The 22727-nt window shown below is 35.2% G+C and overlaps 3 protein-coding genes across 3 annotated transcripts; all 3 read right to left on the bottom strand.

Moving 5' to 3' along the window:
• Positions 1-11671: 11671 nt before the first annotated feature.
• On the bottom strand, positions 11672-13286 carry LOC110714460 (ribonuclease 1-like). Its single transcript, XM_021892976.1, has 3 exons — positions 13173-13286; positions 12618-12773; positions 11672-12097 (listed from the first exon to the last, which is right to left on the bottom strand). Exons 1-3 carry the CDS (start codon positions 13284-13286, stop codon positions 11672-11674), a joined length of 696 nt encoding a protein of 231 aa, XP_021748668.1.
• Positions 13287-15016: 1730 nt separating this feature from the next.
• LOC110707396 (ribonuclease 1-like) lies at positions 15017-16914 on the bottom strand. Its single transcript, XM_021885431.1, has 3 exons — positions 16697-16914; positions 16003-16158; positions 15017-15680 (listed from the first exon to the last, which is right to left on the bottom strand). Exons 1-3 carry the CDS (start codon positions 16811-16813, stop codon positions 15252-15254), a joined length of 702 nt encoding a protein of 233 aa, XP_021741123.1. The 5' UTR covers positions 16814-16914; the 3' UTR covers positions 15017-15251.
• Positions 16915-19892: 2978 nt separating this feature from the next.
• LOC110707386 (ribonuclease 1-like) lies at positions 19893-21811 on the bottom strand. Its single transcript, XM_021885422.1, has 3 exons — positions 21548-21811; positions 21214-21369; positions 19893-20640 (listed from the first exon to the last, which is right to left on the bottom strand). The coding sequence occupies exons 1-3, from the start codon at positions 21662-21664 to the stop codon at positions 20209-20211; spliced, it is 705 nt and encodes a 234-aa protein (XP_021741114.1). The 5' UTR covers positions 21665-21811; the 3' UTR covers positions 19893-20208.
• Positions 21812-22727: the final 916 nt, after the last annotated feature.

The raw sequence follows: 22727 nt of genomic DNA, 5'->3' as shown, positions 1-22727 counted from the left end.
TGAAATTTACCGCCTGAGAATGACTAGATCATACAACAAAAAAGTACACAGGCGTCCACTCAAAGTGGGGGACTTTGTACTTAGAAAAATGGAAGCAGTTGGTAGGGCTAATGAGTCTGGCAAACTAACTCCCAACTGGGAAGGACCCTACCGAATCTGTGAAGAGGTCAGGGACGGTACCTACCGTCTGGAAACACCAGACGGACAACCGTTGCCTCGAACTTGGAATGTAGATAATCTTAAGAAATATTTCTTTTGAATGATGTAAATAGTCAAGGGCTACTTAATAAAAGTTTGCATACTTCATATTCAATTTTGTACTAAGAGGGGAACGCCTACTAACAAACAGTCGGCTACTCTCCATACTAAGTTTTTATTCTTACTTAAGAGGGGCATGCCTGGTTACAAACAGTCGGCTACTCTCCATGTTTAAATTTTATTCTTACTTAAGAGGGGCAGGCCGCCTATACAATTACAGTCGGCTACTCTCCATTGAGTATTTTACTCTATCTTCAGAGGGGCATGCCGTCTGTACCTTTACAGTCGGCTACTCTCCATTGAGTATTTTACTCTATCTTTAGAGGGGCATGCCGCCTGTACCTTTACAGTCGGCTACTCTCCATTGAATATTTTACTTTATCACCATAGGGGCATGCCGTCTGGACATATAGTCGAATACTCTCCAAAGAAGAGGGCCGACTGGTTCCAAACACACAGCCACCCCCCTTATACTTAACTGAAAATGATCAGGGCCTGGCCGACCCTGTGCCTAAACAGGCGGCTACCCTCCTTTTACTTAGCACCTACGTTCACCAAGAACTAACCAAGGCCACAGGCCGAATGATCAGACCAGGCGCAAAGCCAACTGATCCAATCTTCAAAACTAATACGACTTGTCCCAACATCATAGCAGGCGTCCGGCGGCATCCCTCCGGATGAAATTCGTCGCAGAGAGCAGCTCCCTTTTGGGTGGAACATTGCTCTATAAACTAATTACACGGCACCTATACGACTGTCCCCAAGGGCAACCACGTAGCCGTTTTTGAGACAAGGATAACTCTATCACTAACCAAACCAGTGGTAGCAGTTGACATCTGAGTCAGATGACCGCCTGTATTACTTGGGATAAATGCAGGGGGGTACCTCTTGAGTTAATAGCCAACAAACATTGGCGAATCAAAAGGTTCAGCCGGCCTCCGCCGCCTGGTACCTTTACTACTCAAGCAGGAGTGACGACGACTGAGTAACACCAAAGTTAACTCATAGTCACTCTCTCAAACTTAGTATGGAGCCTAAAAGGTATGAGTCGTCCGCCTGTTTTTAGCAAACAGGGGCTCTCAACCACTACTCCTGCTAGGTTAACAACCTATGAGTTAAAAGCCAACAAACATTGGCGAATAAAGGGGAACAACCGGTACCCACCGCTTGATACCTCTACTACTCAGTTACTTGGCGACTAGGTAACAATCATGTTTACTTGGTCACTCCTTAAAAATTTAGTATGAAACTAAAAAGGTGTTCATACAGCACCTGTTCACACTAGATTAAATATGGCGGGGAACAGTCGGCCTAGACGGCCAAAAGTCTCTAGCCTAAAAACATGACAAGTAGGAAACCACTTTCCTACTTGGTTAATTTTATATGACAGAACCGCCTGCCTAAAGGGGATCCTGTCTTTAAAATGGTTCGAATACCGATTGGATAAATGGCCGACTGATCATCTAGCCTGGAAACAGACAACCAGTCGTCCAGGGGCATAGGCGGCGTGACTAACTATCCGTACCTGTCTGCAACTATCGGCCATATAAAACAGTCGGTATAGTGTACGATTGGATATCAGAATATTCAATACTTAAACAAATTTGAAGCAAAACAAAAATATTCATTAAAAAGAAGCCGGTCATTAAAGACCGGCAAAATATTCAGAGCACCGGCCCCCTGGCCTGGTAAATACAAACAAACGGCACGTAGGCCGTGGAAAGAAGACATAAAGCTTAAGAAGGGGGCAGATCTTCAATATTAGCAGCTGCCGCCTGGTCAGCACTCTTCTTGCTGGACTCGGCTTCAGCTGCATCCTTCTTCGATGCATTACCCCTAAGCGCCACAAGCGCCACTACCGGCTGCTCCTCCTCCTCCAACGCCTCTTCCTCAGCAGCCGCCAGGATCTCTTGATTATATCTATCAGAACACTGGCAGTACGTTTTTTCCCATGAGGCAAAGTCGGCATTGGGGAAGAGGCGGCCCCAAGTCATGCGCTGGATTTGAGCAGAGTCTTCCATCATCTCCCGGACCAACTCTTTCTTTTCTTGCTCGGCCTTTTCCGAGAGCTCCTGAGTAAGACTCTTCTCCTGGGTCACCAGGCGTTCCTTTACGCTCGCCAAGGATTTCTCCAAGGTTTCGTACGAGGACATCTTTTGGCGAAGAGGTCTCAGCTCGGCCTTGAGGTTGTTGATGGTCGCCTCCAGCTCGCTATTCCTCTTCTGGGCCGCCTCTAACTGAGCCCGGATAGCGGTGGTAGCCTGCGCCTGATAATAAAGAATATCAATGGTCAGAACTTCATTTTGGGCAATTTGAAACATTGCCTTATCACAGTCAGAGGCGGCCATAGCTTTTGCAGCCTTTACCTCTTTGTTCTTCCGGTCAAGCGGCTTGCGAAGGCCGTTCACTCGGAGCAGGGCCTAAGTAAAAAGGGGAACATGCGTCAGTTTCCAAACAAAAAGAAAACAGGCGTCCTGGAATTCAAATACTCAAAAATATGCTAAGTATACCTCAGCAAGGACCCCTGCAATCCCGTCTAGGTCAAGGGTGCCGACACCCCTGACCGCCTCCCTTTCAGCTGGAGGAACGCCCTTGATCATAGACTTGGACACCTCGACCAAGTCAGGCTCCTGAGGGCCGGCTGCATCAAGCATAAACAAATGGATTAGACCTAATAAAGAAGGGAGCAAGTCTAAAATTTACAAGGACAATTTCATACTTCTAGGTGGCCCAGCTGGAGTTTTAGAAGAAGTGGCCGGCTGTTTCTCAGCCGCCGCATGTTTCCTGGCAGAACCAGGAGAGCTCGCAACAGTCGTCCTCCGGGCCTTGGGGTCCGGCTGTTGGGAAGAAGAAGCTCTTGGAGCGCCCGTCTAAAAAAAAAAGAAGAAAAGAGTTAGTATATGCATAAACACAACTCCAAAAAGAGGGTGAAAGGTTCGAAGCCCACCAAGGGTGCCCCCTTGTTGGGGGAGTCGGTTGAAGACTGTTGCATGATGGAGGCCCGCAACATGGCCGCCGCAGTCTTGGAGGCGGTAATTTTGCTCATGGCGTCCGCTGCAAAAACAAATAGCAAAGTTAATAAGTCATAACAAGAAATGCATGGAACAGCAGAGTATTCGACAGGCCGGCTACCTCTTGAGCACCGACTGCTGAGGCCACAGGCGGCCAAAAAGTACTCGTCGTAGAGCCATTTGAAGCTCGGGACGTAGTGAAGGGGTACTTGCTCTCGTACCCCTGAAGTAGAGTTCACCTTCGACTCTACTTTGAAGAATCCTTTATCTAGGATCTCTTTCTTAGCCTTGGGGGGAACAGGTGGCATGTTGCGGCCGCCTGCAAGAAGGGGCAGATTCCTGTTCCACCTGTTGAAGCGCTTGTTCAGCTCTGTGTCTGAACTCTCAATGATGAGGAAGGTGCTCCGCCAGTCCTTCCATTTGTTTGCTTTACCTCTCGTCATGAGGTAGCCCCTGTGGCTCGTCAATTGATACCAGCCTGTACCGCCTGCCTTAGGGGTCCGGCTGAGGTAGTTCATGTGGGCGAAAGCCTCGAAGCTCGGCTCCACCCCGTGCAGTTCGCACCCGGCCACATAGCCGAGTACGTTGACCCAGGAGTTCGGGGCTAACTGCCATAACCTCAACTCATACCCATCCAAGATCCGCTGAACAGCCGGATGTAGTGGGAAGCGCAACCCAGCCTTGATGGCCGCCTCGTAGCAGCCAAAGCAGGCGCCGTCATAACTGGTACCAGCCGGCCATACGACTGTGTCTTCTGGATCCGGCACGAACACTAAAATGTCGGGGCCCATTGTGTGGTTTGCGATAAAGCTCTCCACTTTCTCTTGCATGGCCGTGATCCGGCCCCGAGGTACCGTGCAGTAGTAGGGGGTATTTTGCTCTCGGTGAGAGGCGGATGGCTCCGCCCAATCGTCCCCCATCTCAACTGCGTGAGAAAGCCTCGCCTCTTGTAGGCGACTGTTTTTCTCTTCTGTGTCTAGGGAAGCATGGCCAGAAGAGCTAGACTCGGAATCGTCCTCTGAAGAGTCCGAAGAGGACGACTCCTCCCCTCTCCCGGAGGGGCCCGCCTCCTCTCCTTTAAAAGGAGCAGGAGAGAATGTAGAATTGTCAACTGTAAAATGGGAAGGGGTCACTTTGACTCCTCCCTCAGAACTGCCGGCTTTCAAGCCGCTTTGTTTCACTTCCACATCTGGCGCCTGGTCAGATGTTTCACTAATCGGCACCCTGTGGGAGGAGCCGTCTGAGTTTGAGATCCTGGCAGTCTTTTTTGTTCTGGCCATCATGCTCTGCGTAGACACAGATACAATCGGACTTTGTATAAAGGGCAAAGATGGGTCCAGAAAAGGGCAGGCGGCACTCCTAGTCTTAGATTCAGCCGTCCCCAGTGACCGGCTAATCACTAACCTAGGTCGTGTCGTGTGCTTCCGTGGTGCCATTTCAAAACAGAATAAAGTAAAGAGAAAATTAAGAGTAAGAGAACCGACAGTTACCTGAACGAGTGACGATTGATGAAGTTCTGAAAATCCTTTGCAGTCGGCTTGTCAGAGCAGGCGGTAGGCAGAAAGGGTCCAAAATGTCAGAGCAAGTTCAGGGGTCCGAATGTTCTCTCACAAAGTTTTCAAGTGTCAAAATGAACGAAGTTAACACTCCTTTATACAGGCGAAGTGAGAAGGCGAAGGGTCACTTCCAGAATTCAAAATTTTGGCGGGAGAATCTCTCGGCCTCTCGCCGAGTGACACCTATAGCAGGCCGTCGCCTGTTATAGGGCGATACCTGTCACAGGTAACACGTGACCAGTCACGTGCCACCTGTGAGGGGCAAATGATTAGGGGATTTTTCCCCACCAATCACCATCTGACAAGTGGACCAATCAGGTTCCGCCATGTGTCCGTCACATGGGCCAATAGGAGCCTGCCACGTGTCAAGCAATGATCCGTCCACTATGGACCAATTACGACACGACACGTGTCCTTCCCATGACACCTGGGATAACCGGTCACCTAGGCCCAACTTCCGAGGGAAGCCCAATCAGCCCAAGGTTAACCTAAACCTAGATTGGCACGTTTCCCGAGGTTATAAATACCTCCCTTAATCCTCATTAAGGGAGATTACGCAAAAAACGCAGATTACACACATTAAACACTCTCACCTAGAGAGACCCAATCACTTTAATTTCCGCATTAATTACTCCTTAATCAAATACTAACTTGACCGTCGGAGGCGGATCTCCAATCATCCGGAGCATCCGTTTGTTTTGGAGGTACAGGCGTCCGGTTCCAGTCTCGGAATTGTAACTCTCCCGCAGGACATCGGAAAACCCCGAAACAGCACTCACGAAGTAACTCTTATAATAGTTGGTGACACGGTTTGACCATCTACATATAAAAGTTTGTGATTAAATATATTATAAATGGATCTTATTTTAAGGAAATTTTTAAAACGAATTTGATGATGGAAATAGAACTGAGTTATAAGATATTTATAAAAAGTTATGATTAATTTTGTATATATGAAATATTAGAATTCTATCGATAATAAAACTCTATACAACAATTTTATCTTAAAAAAGCTATCCAAAAATCGCTTACTTAGCATCATACGTGTCACAATAATATCTATTTATTGCCTACATGGCACGACACTTGGCGAAAAACTAGAATGCCAAGCGTCGATGTTTCGTGGCTTGGCTGCGAGACCAGCTTTATATATTAGTGACTAGTTTTGTGCCAGGGTAATACCCAGATGGATGATAAAATTTTAGAATAAATTTTTTGGCTTGAATATTCATTAAAACGGTCATATAATCCCTTTTGATAATGCATATATTTAGACATACAATATCCTATCGCTTATATATAGTAGTGTACTTTATGTAGTTTTGTTTGTAAATAGATATATGTGTTATTATTGACTTGAAATTATTTTTATTGAACTTAAATTATTTTTACTGCACTGAAAGTATTTTTACCAAACCAAAATTATTTTTACTGATTGAAACTTATTTTCACTGAATATCAATTTTTTTCTAACTAAATTAAATATATTATAAATGAATCTTATTTTAACGAAATTTTTGAAATGAATTTTATGATGGAAATAAAACCTAGTTTTGGCCCGAGCGATGCCCGGATTATTGATAAAATTTTAGGATAAACTTTTTGACTATTGATAATGCAGGATATTAAGACATACGATATCCTATCGCTTATTTATAGAGCAAAAACTTTTGTATACTTCTGATGTACAGTAATAATATTAATGTACATCGAGGTAACTTTCATTGAATTTAGGGTAACATTTAGACTTTTTTGGGATAATTTTATCAATACAGCATAATTTTTTTTATTTATATCAAGGTAGCTTATGTATACTAGGTAACCTTCATTCATTTAAGGGTAACTTTTGATAATTTTTAAATAACTTTATTGCGGATGTGCAATATTTTATTGTACATCCGAGTTTTGTAAATGTTTGTTTTTATAGAAGAGTGTACTTTTTGTAGTTTTGTTTGTAAATAGATATCTATGTTGTTATTGACTTGAAATTATTGTTATTGAACTTAAATTATTTTTATTGAAATGGAATTATTTTTACCAAACCAAAATTATTTTTACTGATTCTCTATTATTTTTTTAACTAAATTAAATATGTTATAAATGGATCTAATTTTATAGAACTTTTTGAAACAAATTTTATGATAGAAATATAACCGAGTTATATGATATTTATTAAAAGTTATTATTAATTTTGTACATATAATATTAGAAGTATAGTGATAATAAAACTCTATACAACATTTTTATCTTAAAAAATATATCTAAAACTGCTAACTTTATCATCATATGTGTCACAATAATGCCTATTTGTCGCCTACATGACGCGACACTTGGCGAAAAACTGAAATGCCAAGTGTTGCTGTCTCGTGCCCTGGCTACGAGACCGGCTTTATATATTAGTGATATATTATAAATGGAACTCATTTTGAAGAACTTTTTAAAACGAATTTTATGATGGAAATAGTACTGAGTTATAAGATATTTATTAAAATTTACATTTAATTTTGTATATATGATATATTATAAATATATCGATAATAAAACATTATACAATATATTTATCTTACAAAAATCTATCCAAAATTTTCTTACTTAGCATCCTATGTGTCACAATCTAATATATATATAAATAAAGTAGGCATTTTTGGAGAGTATTTGGAGCGCCACGTAAGAAATATACTTATTTCGACCAATAAGAAGAAAGATTTGTATTTTATTTTTGAATTAAAAAATTATGTCGCCACCTAGATTAAAGTAACGAATTAGATTTGATATATCTAAAATTTTTATGCCACGTAGATTATAATCCACGAATTAAATTATTTTAATGAAAAAAATAAAGTAAAAATATAGGAAAAGATAAATTTATTAATTCAATACTACGAGTATAAGAAATCAAAAAAAAAAATATACTAAGAAATATTTAAATGATAAACGCTTATAATAAAGTTTGATACCTATCATTATAAGATAAATTTTGATAGTACGTATATATAATAAGAAATACAAATTATTCGTGAAATTTTAATTAAATTAAAATTTGTGATACCTACCATTATAAATTGACACATCATACGACATAAACAAAATTTCGTATTAATAAAAAAACTCCATCAAGCGAATTTTGTGTTAGTAATTTTGTGTTAATTTTGGTCATCAACGGCCGGGTAATTTTTAAAATCCTATGTTTAAATTAGTATTTCTAATTATTACTTACGTTGTATTAATTTGGGATACCCAACGGTTATATGTTTATGTTTTATTTACTACATGTTTTTTTACATGCAGATCTAACACATCATACGACACAAACAAAATTTCGTATCAATTAAAAACCCCATCAAGAGAATTTTGTGTTAATTTTTGGTCATCAATGGCCGGGTAATTTTTAGCTTAATTTTTAAAATCCTATGTTTAATTAGTATTTCTAATTATTACTTACATTGTATTAATTTGGGATACTCAACGATTATATGTTATGTTTTATTTACTAAATGTTTTTTTACATGCAGATCTAACACATCATACGACACAAATAAAATTTCGTATCAATACAAAACCCCATCAATCGAATTTTGTGTTAGTTTTAGGTCATCAATGTCCGGGTAATTTTTAAAATCTTATGTTTAAATTTATATTTGTAATTATTAGTAACGTTGTATTTATTTAGGATACTTAACGATTATTTGTTTATGTAATGGAATACGATTAGATGTTGTATACTTAATATATGGATGACATTGGTTATTTTTGGAGTGATGAAAAAATTCCAATGCATAGATTTGATTTTATATCACAACAATTTTTCATTTATTGGTAAATATATTGATTTATTTTATATAAATGTAAAGATTTAATTTATATCAATTTCAGTTTGGCTAACATTTCACGGTTCAATTTATCCATTAATGTAGTAGGTTAGTTGTGGACGAGGTTGGTGATTCCATCAAAATAAAAGATATGGTAAAACAATGAATAATGATTTAGGATTTAAATTATTAAAAATTTACCATTTCACATTAAAGATTTTATATAACGGAAAAAATATCATATTTACAATTTATTTATATTTAATATATTCATATAAATTATAGTAAAAAAAATTATTAAACTTCTGTAATTTTGTCTGAAAAAAATAAATACAATAAATCAAATAATTAAAAATCTTAGATGAAAAAATCGTGCATTGCACGGGCTTCCATCTAGTAATACCTATTTTTCGCCTACGTGGCTCGGCACTTGGCGAAAAACTGGAATGTCAAGTGTCGTTGTCTCGTGGTCTGGCTGCAAGACAAGCTTTATATATATATGACATCATAAGTGCATTTGAAATTCTTTTATGAGAAAACAACTCATATATAGTTTGGAGGATAGGATGATGTCAACACTTTTTTGTTTTAGTATTATTCAATAAATAGATTTGATTCACTTTTGATCCAGCAATTTAGGATATTAGATACAAATTTTAATTTCGGATCAAAAATCTGATCCAAAAAGTTTGGATTTCAAATACCTATTATATAAATTTTCAGATTTTCTGACATAAGATCTAAATATCCAAAAAAATTGGGTATTAGTTGTATTTTACTTTAAAAATAATAACAAAAACTAATGTTATAAAACTAATTATATAGAATTTCGGATATCGAATACCCGGTATCTTTGGTCCGAAAATTTTCGATATCAAATATCTGAAACTAAATTTGAAAACAATTATTCAAATTCAAATATCCGTTATATCCGATTTTACGGATATAAAAAACATTACGAATTGGATACAGAGTAATACTTCGATATCGAGATTCAGTAATTGATTTTTCGGGCTGCTCCAAGCTGTTTTATCTTATAAAAATTCGGGCTTGGACGGGCCCAAAATTTAGGCCTTAAAAGTCTACCCAAACCTGGTTTGTTTGATAGGTCAAAAATAAGCCCAATTTTCAACGTTATGTTCTAATCAATTCCTAAATTACATATTTAGGCTTTATACCCAATTCGCATGTTAATTCAATTTTGTGTTATGCGTCACAAACTCACAATAGGTTCAACTAAGAGAAATGCAAGGCAAATTGTTAATATTTCTCACTAGCCGGACCTTCTGATCACTCAATTTCATTGAATATATAATATGAAGTTCGTCATGATTTGAATCATTTGAATAATACAAATATTTTGCTGAAAGTCACATTTTCTTCACTAATAACTTGCTATTTTTAGTTTATATCACTAATAATTATACAGTACTTTATAAATGATGAAAAGTTCAATTTTAAATGTGAAACCCTTTCGATTTCTTTCTTAGTTTCTACAAATAGATTTGACGCTCTCTTTTTTTTTTTTTTAGATAGAGCGTCATGACATACATACAAATGAAAAGGTCGATCATTTTAAGTGCATAACACACACTAGGTAACGGCTTATGAAAATTCCACAGCTATTTGGACAAATTTCTCAAGTCACGTCTTTAGTCAAGTGTGGAGCACATACATTCTTCACAAGAAATAATTACGGATTGAAAAATCATGTGCATGATGATGAAGGTGAAACTTGGCATGTCAGTGGTCACATTTGCATACCACGAAATCGTTGTTGAGCGCTTAGATTTGCTTTGTCAATTCAATTAGTAAGGTTTAATTTTCATTACTTTTTCATTGTTTTCCTTGAATCAATTTGAATCCTAGAAAACTTGCTTGGGTTTGTTTACTTATTCAATTCGGATAAGATGTTTCAGGAAGCTAAAAAGAATGTAATTCCTCACATAAACTTTAGTATCAGTTGTTGTTATGTTCATTAGTTTAGCGTCCTTGAATCAATGTAATCGATTATTAGATGGCTAGGTCTAGTTGGTATCCAAAAAACAAGAAGATCTGATTTGAATATTGTACACATGCTTGAAAAGTTTCGGTTTTGACCAATTGAAAATAGTAACTATCTACATAGTATATACTTCATATGACCGATCATTATAGTGCGTGCCTCACCATACATGAATGCCTTAACTTGACACTCAAATATACTACGATAAAAAAATTACATCATCCTTTGTAAAGTCTTTTACGTTGTTATAGCACTGTTATAGAGTTATATATATATGCTCCTTGTGCACTGAACGCGTACTTTTCTCATTCCTCATGTTCATCCCTTTGGTTTTCTAAGTATAAAATCCTTCCAAATTAAATTGATCCAAATAAATAACATCCTCATATATGTAGTCCATCACATACACATTTGTAAGAAGAATGTATTTATACCAGTTTCCCTTCACGTGTTTCTGGAAAAAAACCTTTTGAGGGTAATTTAAAAGGAATTGAATCAAAATCATCTACATTAGTTAGGAAAAATATGAAATTAATATTCAATTCCTAAAGTATTTTAATTTTTGGTTAAATTAAAGTAGCTTAGCCACTGATGGATCATGCATTCATCTAGCTCAAAAAAACAAACACATTGATTAGGCACAAGACCTCATATTCTACATTATTTGAAATATTCATTAAGGGGGTGTTTGGTTCATCAAGTTGGAATGGATTGGTATGCAATCTCATACTATAGAGGTATGGATTCTGAAACCCATATTAGTCCAAAGTTGTTTGGTTTTATAGTTGGAATGAATTCTATCCTTCATTAAAAGAATGGATTGTGAATCTTAGGGAGGGGTGGGTATGGGATTCCATGGGTATGGAGGAGAGTTAGAACCAATTAGGTATGAGATTCCATTACTAAAATCCTCAACCAAACAAAAAACTAGATGGATGGATTCTAATTCCATTCCAACCCATTTGAAATGATCCAACCAAATGACCCTTAAGTGATTTATTCATATAAGATAGTAACGAACATAAGAATTAATTAAGCAGAAGGAAATTTAATGGTAGAGTAACAATTTCCTAGCCCCTTAAGAGTGTTGGAGCAGTTGATAATATTTGTCCCAGTTTTATCAACACAATGAACAACTTGCCAAATCTGATTATTCCCTTGAGCATCATGGTTACAGAAAACCATAGGGTGAAATCCGGTGGCTTGAGAGATGGCCGCGTTTATACTTTCAAGCGAATAGTTTTGGTTATTGGGTTGGATCCCTGCTTTCGCGAGAGCTTGGATGATGTTGATCTTGTTATTGAGGTTTAGAGTGACATGAAAATATGCCATTTCGTCTAGGACAGATTTTGCGCAAGTTCCATGCTTGTTCCATTCATGTTGCCAATATTTCTTTCCAATTTGTGGGCATGTAAATGGTGGCCATTCCTTTCGTAGCATATCCTCTACGGGTTTAATCTGCATTTAATGGCAAAATTATTTAGTTTTACGTTTAATTTACTAAGCAAAATGTATTGAGTTTATACTTATAACATTATTATATTTGACTGAGTTGATTCTCAATCTATCTCTCTGTTAATCACATGAATTTTATTTTATATTATCTCTCAATCTTTGTCTGCTACAGAGTATTTATTATCAAACATCCCTCACAATGTAATCAAAAGATAGTGAAGTATGAGCATCATTATTACTATATAGAGGATAACTTCAAAGAATGACCGATTATATAAAATTGATGCTTTCATATACTCGTATCAACTAATGAAAAAAAAATGATGACAAAAAATGATCAGCACTTAATTAGTAATTTAACATAGTATCATTACTATTATGGTTTATTTTCTTGAGTTTATCTATAATTTAATTTTTATTGGGAATGTTGGTTTTAAATTCTTAGCAAAATCAATACAAAAAACTATAACTACACACACAAATACAAAATAAAGAATGTGAAATTGGTTACACTAATACGTACCACAGTCTCGTCAAAAGTTGCACCAGGGCAGTTTTCAAGGGCGCTTCCGTCATTTTGACAAGGCCAAAGCCCACCAATTGTAAAATCTGTTACATGCACTTCTGTTGGTGGGTAGCAACAACTTGTTCCTTTTTGGTTACAGTATGATGGTAACCACTGTTTTTTAATGGAGAAAAAAGTTTCACAAGTCTAAAATTCGATTGATTTACAATCCATAATTAAAAATCTTTTGCGGAAGAAATAAAGAAAACGATTAGCCTTCTGTCAAACTTGTTTACGACAAGTTTGATGTGCACTCATATAATTATTATCGGTTTATACTTTTGGTTGATCATCACGTTATCTTTGATTGTAATCACTATGACATTTTATTCCCTATCCCCTTAAACTCTGTATTTGTTAGATCTTCTTTTTTTGTTTGATTAAGAACCAATTTTATAAAAAAATTTGTAAATGTTGAGACCATATATAGCTTTATAAACAAATTTATGCGGACTAGGTCCATACGAGTTGTATGAAAGACAAAAAAAAAACTTCGTATAAATAAATATTCACCTGTTGAATAAAGTAGAATTCACTAAAATCATTGCTAGTGTGATCACCAAGAGCTAGAACTGCTAAACTTAGCACAAGCTTGATCATTATTAGTAAGTCCCCGCGTTTCGCCATTGATAATTTCTTAGAGTAATGATAATTTATTTATGAAACAAATTAAGCTTAAAATGAACGAAATATTGGGTAGGTAACCACTATATATATGTAGTCGTAGAAGTGTTCAACATTAAAAAAGATCTTCCATTAATAAAAGCAAATCCATTTTGGGTACTTAGCATTAATTACTTTTTTTTTTTTTTTTGAAAACCACTTAGCATTAATTACTTCATGATCTCCTGAGATTATATAACTTGTCCATATATGAAATTATAGAAATTTGTTTTTTACCTTAAGTAGAAGTTGTAATTGTACATTTGTACACGTTTAGTGTTTCATTCACTATCAAATAATCGTGAATCGAAACAACCTTGAAAAACTATGGTTGTGTAATTAGTTACGACCCCAATATGCCCAACCCGATAGTAGGGTTGGAACACATGCCACGTGGGTTCGAGTTACGTTTGGATTTATGGAGAAGCCAAGCTACAATCTAAATAAAGGAAAAGATAAATGGCTGAAAAGTGGAGTAGAGACCAACAAGGCTATATACCCAAAGTCCCAAGCTACATAGAACCGTGTAGTATAAGGGTGAGACGCGGTGTTTAGCACACGACCATGTTGGTTATAATTACACGGTCGGGTATCCTGTGCTGCGAAGTCTTCAGTAATGTTTCAGCATTTGACTTAATGTATTTTCCGTATTCTAGTTTGTTTAGAATTCATGATTTCATGGATGTCTTGGCATCACAAATGAGTTACTATCATCTAAGATTCTTTTTCTAAAAATCGAAAGTTGAGATTAAATAGTGGCAATCTTTACTTCATGATCTTAGAGTATTTGTTGGTTGTTGACCTGCGAATATGTGATTCTGTGAAGGTCTTTTTAGAGTTCCTATTTTCTCTCATACATGTGTAGTCAAGGTTACATGAACTTGTAACATACTTTTTTGTGTTTATAGAACGTCGAAGATGAGTACATACTTCGTATATATATTGGCTTAGTTTGTGTGCAGAAATAGCTTAGCCATTTGGGCCTATCCAAAGAAGCCCATCAATGCCAGTCCACAGTCTGATCCGTATCAAAGTCCAGCCCATTTGGCATATGTTAGCTAAGTACGTCTGTAAGTGTGCACCAAGTGCATGCACATTAAAATTAATTTTTTAACAAGTGCACACAAATTTTTTTTAATCAACGTTTCTATTAATTGCAAGTACTATCTCATATTATCACGTGAGCATTTACATCATTTTTCTCGATCTCTCTTTTCATCACACTACGTTCATTTAAAGTAGGTGTTGCCGTTAGTTTATGGGAAAGGCATTGGGTAATGGACTGTTATAATAAGAACTAACAATAAAATAAAACTAAATGACCATTTGAATCACATAAAATTGACTAGCGAAGACAATATCAATTTCTCCATCTGTTTTTAAATACTTGTTTCACTTTTTATTTCCGGTCGTTTTTAAATACTTGTTTCATTTCCTTATTTGAAAAGTTTTTACAATATTTAATTCATTTTTCTCATCTAGTGGACCTAACATCAACCATATTTTATTAATTTCATATTCTCTCTCCTCCAATTATCTCAACTAGTTTTGTTTTTTACCATTTTTTATTCTTCCACTAACCCCATTACCTCTATATTTTATTACTTTATCTAATTTCTCCTAAAACTCCGTGCATGAAGAAATAGAACAAGTATTTAAAAATGAAGGGAGTATATAAATTACTCCATATCACATAATTAAACGGACTAACAAAGACCGTCACATGATTAAATTGACTAGCAAAGACAATATCACATAAATTGACCGGATTGAATTATTCACAATACCGGATTGAGTACAATGATCAACAAATTATGATAATTGAAGTTTATTTGAAAGGTGCATGGAAAAACATAATAATCAAAGAGCTCTAATGCAAGTAAGTGAGCACAATAAATATCCTAGCTTAGCTTGGTACGTATTGTACAATTAATAGTAGGGGGGTAACTGGATATGAGATGCACAATCGTTACGTCCCGCAGGAATGAAAGGGCATTCAATAAGGTGCGTCCCGGTTTTGTCTGCACAAAATGAGACTTGCCAAATTTGGCTATGTCCTTGAGCATTGTGATTACACCTAACCCATGGGTGAAACCCGATGGATCGAGCTAGAGCCCTCTTGATGTCCTTAAGAGAGTAAAACTTGTTGCCCGGTGTAATACCGGCTTTTGCAAGGGCTTGGTAGATGTTGGCTTGCTTCTTGAGGTTCAAAGCGGCTTCCAAGTAAGGGATCTCTCCTAAAATTGATTTAGTGCATGTTCCGTGCTTGTTCCATTCATGCACCCAAAACTTCCTCCCGATTTGTGGGCATGTGAAGGATGGCCACGATTTTCGTAGCTCGTCCTGCAAGAATTTTATCTACATAGCAATATTGTATTAATTGATGATGCAGATTAATTAAGGCCTTGATCTCTTCAACTTATTGAAATAAGTATCAAATATATAATGGACGATCACAATAATTGAACACTATTAGGTTCAAACAATACAACACTAGTTATTAAAATAAGATATTATTTTGTAAGTATATATCGAACTGAATCTAACAAGATCTCTCATGATCGAACACATTTTTCCTATAGTATAAATGGTCAATAAACATGGTCAAAGGAATGTGTTAATAGTAAAAAAATTTAAACTTTTGCAATTAAAAAAGAACGAAGTAAACATGAGATCATACCCGACCAACATCATAGTTGTCGTCACCACAATTGTAGGCGAAGTTTCCATCACCAGAGTAAGGCCATAGCCCATCAATAGTAAAATCAGGACTTGGTTTCCCTGATGGAGGGTAGCAGCATTTTGTATCCGCTTGATTACAGTACGATCCTAGCCACTGTAAGAGACCAAAATCATATTGTTACTACATTTATGACTTTCACAAACTCTTACATTTTTATGTGGCCAGCCACATGATGTAGTCACTTTATATATATAGTTAACCTAGGGTAATTAATTGTGTAATGGGGGTTTAAGCGATGAATAAATAGGGTTATCTGGATAGATGAGGGTTACTCTAATGGAAAAAAGTGATTATTATTATAAACAAGTGCAGTTATTCTTTTAATGATTAAAACAAGAAAAAAGGGTTACTCAAATAGTCAAATGTACAAATGGGGTCACTCCTACTATTTTTGAAATTAATTGATGTTACATGGATAATGAATTTGGGTTACTAGTATAAATAAAATAAGGTTATCATAATGAATAAATGGGGCTACTTATATAAATGAATAAATATTACTTTTATTAACAAATGTTGTCACATGCACTATGTGACTAGTCACACATAAGACTTGTTGTACTATATAACGTTTAGGTTCGACGAATGACCTAGCATTTGTGAAAATCGAAATGAAAACAAGAAATAGTACCTGCTGCACCAAATAGAAGGCTTTTAGATTAGTAACGGTATTACTTCCAAGAGCTACAACCGCAAAACTAAGGATCAAGACGAGTTTTGCCAACAATGAGCTTCCTCTTTCGCCCATTGTTCTCTTTTGATCTCTTACAAGGTTGGGATTCTAATGGTTAGAAATACATCAGTAGATATAGTTCCATTATATAGTTATTTTGTTACGCGTTTAAAAATATGTTTATTTTTGTGTTGCATTAACTATCTTATAATATCTTATGAATATAAAGCTTATTATGATTGCTTGATTGAAAAGTGTAAATCAGTTACGATATTATAACATGGGAGTATTTAGTGTAACTGTGATCTGGGCGTATTATACAAATGAATAGCAAGATCCGATTTTAATGCAAGCAAGTTGTTTAGAAGGGAGGATGTTAATTATTAAGAATAAACTCACATGTAAGTTTGTCTTTCTTATCATTAATATGTGAATAATTTATTTAAATAAAAGTCGGTTGATTTTGTATATGATTAAACACTTATACAAGTATGAGCTAAAATATATGTTATTAGTTATCTAGTACTTGTACAAGCTAAGCAATTTGAGATGGATGCTCAACCATCTTGATACTAATATCAAGATCCGGCTATTAGGATTCATATTGCGTGTCTACTAGTTTAGTTAATGCGTTTGATTAATTGATTTCAACTTAAAACTTAACATTGGTGGAAATAGGCGATTCTAACCAATAAAAACGAATGAAATATGTACTCCCAATGAAATAATATTGGTTGAATTGTACCTCTTTTAATATCAATATAAAAGAAAATAAATTGAGCATAAGGATCTTATTAGGTTCATCTCAATATATTAAACTTCTTCTTTTTTATTTTTATTTTAATTGATTTTTTGTTTATAATTTTCACTTATACATGTAGTTAAATATATATATTGAAGATTGCGCAAATTAAAACTCAAGAGAGTTGAACTTTCAGAAACATATAATTATTTAATTTTATAAATACAATCATAAATAAATAAAAAAAAAAGGGCACAAAAAGATATTTGGAGTTCTATTAAATGTAAACACTGTCTAGAATTTTAAGATTACTGCAAAATTGTCAACCCTACCTTACCCTTTGAAGTTCCTTAATTATGACTCTGAAGTATATGTTACCATTTTTGAGTCAACAGACATAGGAATGGCGTCATGGATACCTTTTAAACACATGAGATCGAGTGTGAGTTGGGAAAGGATCATTGGCATTGGTCAACTTGCCACAAAAAATGAGAAGGTAATTACTTTATCATGATTACAATTGTGGATGAATGAAAGTAAGGACTGGATATATGTGTTTTTGGTATGCTTGCTTGTTTAAATATGGAACTAATTTAATCTTGAATTGCTCTACATCATTTTTCACAATCTCTCTTCTCATCATATGGTCTTTAAATCATTAAAATGTAGGTGTTGTCATTTATAATGTTAAATGGCCGAGTTCAGCGACCACATAATCAAATAAATCCTTACATGCAGAGCATTAGCATGGGCGCAAACCTAAACGTAAAAAACGAGGTAGTGCTTGAAAAGAGGTACTCTACGCTCCCAACCCTAAGGCTTGCGCGGCTTTGGACCCTGCACGCGACATTGAGGATTAAGCGCATCATTCGTTATTTTTTCAATTAATTATGGGACCAATTTTTGAATGTGCAAAGTTATTATCATGATTGACATTTTTAGCCCCCGCTTTTAAGGGGAAATCGACAAGTATTTATCATTGACTACTATATGATCTATGTTAACTCAAATGGAACACACAAGAGGGGGGTGAATTGTGTAGGTACTAATGTTCCTAAATTTTGTGGAAATTAAAAACGTAGAACGAAATAAAGAGATGTAAAGTGATTTTTACTTAGAAACTCTTTGTGCCCAACAAGGAGAAAAACCACGACTACTTGGGATTTTCGAACACGACTTCACTAAATAGGGCAACTACTCCGTTACAACTTATAAGAAACTCGACAAAACTTAAGTTCCAATAAGAACCTAAGCCAACCCCAAATGCTCACTCTAGCTTCTACTCTGAAGCCTACACCCAAGACTTATCACTAAGCCTTTACAAGGATCACTCAACCCTTTCCCAAATTACAACTCAGTAATTTGAACTCTACGTGTTTAGATAATCTTACTAGTTGGAACAAAGGAATACTCTCACTGATACAAATATATTTTTGTTACTCAAATATTGTACGATTGTCAGGTGCCTTAAAACTGAAACTCAACTCCCTTTTTATACTGATTCAACATCCCAACCACCTTCCCCACATTCTCCACTACTTGAGGTGGTGTTCCTAAAAATTAGGAACTAACTCAAGCAACAGAGAGAAGTCAGGAAGAGTCGTTCATAGAACGTGGGTAGAGAGTTTGAATAATTCTTTTTCTTGGAGAGTAATTAAAGGAATCAATTAAAATCTTTTTACATAAAAGATATTTATTTTTTTATTTTTTTTAAACAAGTCAATTCATTAATAAAAAGCCATCTGACATCTACAAATGAAATCTAAATTAACAAATACATAAAATTGAATCAAATTAGGATTTCCTTCATCAAAGTTACGGTCGTTGAAAAGATCTTGCACTGTGGTACATCTCTCGCACACATCGCTGGAATATGCAGCCTTTTCGGAGAGACGCTCTAACGATTTGTTGTAATCGTAAAGATGATTCTCATCTGATTCGCTTGAACACATTTGAAAACCTAACAACCGTTGCTATCCCGAACAAATCTTTACCAAAGATCTGACAATTGGGCAAAAGATGATTACCTTTTTGATAAACCCTAACACACAAACAAACCCTAAACATAAGCAAATAACTAAACTAACAAAAACTCACGACTCCACCATAGGGAGACGGACGAATATTTATAGTTTTGTGTAGATTTATTGAAACCTAAATCGCAAAACTAAATAAAATTAAGGGAAAAGGGTCCGAAATAGTCTAATTTCCGAAGAAATTAGACTATTTTTGGCCTAAACGACCAAGATTTTGGAGAAACCCTAGAAGAGAGGGGGAGAGAAGAGGAGACTCACTTGTCAATTCAGAAAAGATATTTATTTTGTTAAAAAGAAAAATTCTAAAAATTGTATTTTACAAAAAAATATCTTGTTATAATTTTAACCAAACCAAAAATAAGATAAAATAAAATCCATTTTATAAAACTGATCGTTTCAATTTTATTTCCAATTGACTCTCATATTCCTTATGTTCCAACCAATCAACAATCTAAGAATAAAGTAAACATAATTAAAAGGATTGGATCACACAAATTAACTAGCTAAGATGATTCGATATCACTAACTCACTACATTGACCAGATTAAACTATTCACAATACTAGATTGAGTACAATAAAGATCAGCAAATATGATAATAGATGTTTATTTAAAAGGTGCAAGGAAAAACGTAATCATAAAGTTAAAAATACAAGTAAAGGAGCTCAATAAATATTCTAGCTTAGTACTAAACTATTGGTAATATATAGGGTACTGGATTTGAGATTCACAATCGTCAACTCCGGAAGGAATGTAAGGGCATTCGACGAGGTTTTTCCCAGTTATATCAGCGCAAAATGTGACTTGCCAAATCTGGTCATGTCCTTGAGCATTTTTGTTACACCTAACCCATGGATTAAACCCGATAGATCGAGCTAGAACCTTCTTAATAACATCTAGAGAGTAAAACTTGTTGCCTGGTGTAATACCGGCTTTCGCTAGGGCTTGGTAGATGTTGGCCTTGTTCTTGAGGTTCAAAGCGGCTTGCAAGTAAGGGATCTCACCTAGGATTGATTTAGTGCATGTTCCGTGCTTGTTCCATTCATGCACCCAAAACTTCCTTCCGATTTGTGGGCATGTGAAGGATGGCCACGATTTTCGTAGCTCATCCTGCAAGAATTTTATCTGCATATATGGAGTACTGTATTAGTGACATGGATTAAGGTCTTGGTCTCTTCAACTTATATAAATGTCACATTTATACAATGGATCTACACTGATGAAATATTTAGTTTCAAATAGTAAATCTACAACACTAGTGATTAAACATAAAAGATTAAAATGAGTACTTAGTAATTACTTAAAGTCAATACAAAGTTAAGCTGAAATTGTAGCGATATATCAAAACCAATCTTATCACATAGCATGGTCTAACAAAAGGTTGTGTACTATAAATATTTCCTTTTGTCCATTTCTAATATTGTAAAATCTAGAGTTTTACGATTACGATTACACATTCTATATCATTAATATACTCCGTATTTAGTTATCTTTTTATAAAAAATATATATAGTACTTGATTATAGTATTATAATTTATTAATTTATTAGTATGTATCAAGATAAATCTAATAAGATCGATCTCATGTGACTATAATTATTTAACGTATAAAACGTTATTGATGATGGTTGAAGCAATGTTTTAATAATGAAAATTACAAAAAATTTGATTCAAAATACACTGAATATGTGTTCATACCCGACCAACGTCATAGTTGTCGTTGCCACAATTGTAGGCGAAATTTCCATCACCAGAGTAAGGCCATAGTCCATCAATAGTAAAATCCGGACTAGGTTTCCCTGATGGAGGGTAGCAACATTTTGTTCCCGCTTGATTACAGTATGATCCCAACCACTGCAAAAAATAAACCAAATTCATATGGCTACTACATTTATTACTTTTAGGTTCGATGAATTACCCTACTAGACCGAACCCTATTTAAAAACTATACAAGTAGTAGAAATCGAAATGAAAACAATCTAAGTTAAAGTACCTTCTTTCAAAAAAAAACAAAAGATCTAAGTTGAAGTACCTGCTGCACCAAATAGAAGGCTTTTAGATTAGTGACGGTATTACTTCCAAGAGCTACAACTACAAAACTAAGGATCAAGATGAGTTTCGCCAACAATGAACTTCCTCTTTCGCCCATTTTGTCTCTCTTAAAGATCGAGTTGAGATGGTTGTGGTTGGAAAAACATCAGTAGATATAGTTACATTATATAGTATCCCTTTACCGGTTAATTAGAATTATGTTAATTTTTTGTTGCATGTAATATCTTATAATATCTTACGAATCTTAAACTTAATTATGAGTGCTTGATTCAAGTGAATAAATCAGTGAAAATTTTATATAACATGGTGTATTAATTGTGACTGTGATCCTACATATAGATTGTAAGATCCGATTTTAATGCAAGCTGTTTAGATGGGATGAGGTTTTTTAAGAATAAAATCACATGCATGTAAGTTTGTCTTTACATTAATATGTGAGTGATTTTGAGATAAAAGTCGGTTGAACTTGTATATGATTAACACTTGTGTAACTTCTTTATATGCTACTTAATTGTATTAATGATTCATCTAGTATCATCCAATATGAAATCGATGCTTAACAATCTCCTTAAATATGTGTGTCAATCAATTTAGTTAATGTGTTTGAATAATTAGTTTTGATTGTCTTAAAGTGGTGGGTGTATGTGATTATATGCTTATACCAATCAATAAAGATGTATATGACACGAAGTATATGATAAAGTGTAATTACCAATCATATGACTATAACAACCACCAACAATAAGTTTTTAGACCTTTTGAGGAAGTTAGTCCATTAACATGATATTAGAGTCAGGGGTGACAATGATGTTATGAGTTCAAATCTCAACATATCCTACTCTGATCTAACTATTAGTCAACTTACGATACAAATTGAAAAGGCGATCATATAAGGATTTGCAATCAATGGGGATTGGTTGTACGCTCTTTTCTTTTATTAGTAGCTTTCACTCTATGGGGATGATGATGAATTGATGATTATTGTTTTGTACTTTTAATTTTGTTTAATTGATTTCTTCTATGGGTCTTAATAAAAGCTCTTGTGTCTTTTTCAACTCATTAATATGTATGCCAAAAATTATACTACCTTCATTCAAGTTTTTTGCAATTTGGGGTATTATTTATGAGATATAAAATATTCCAAAATTGCAAAAAATATG

Source organism: Chenopodium quinoa, unplaced genomic scaffold, assembly GCF_001683475.1.
Source record: "Chenopodium quinoa cultivar QQ74 unplaced genomic scaffold, ASM168347v1, whole genome shotgun sequence".
Taxonomy (NCBI): Eukaryota; Viridiplantae; Streptophyta; class Magnoliopsida; order Caryophyllales; family Amaranthaceae; genus Chenopodium; species Chenopodium quinoa.
This window is presented reverse-complemented; position numbering and strand designations above follow the sequence as displayed.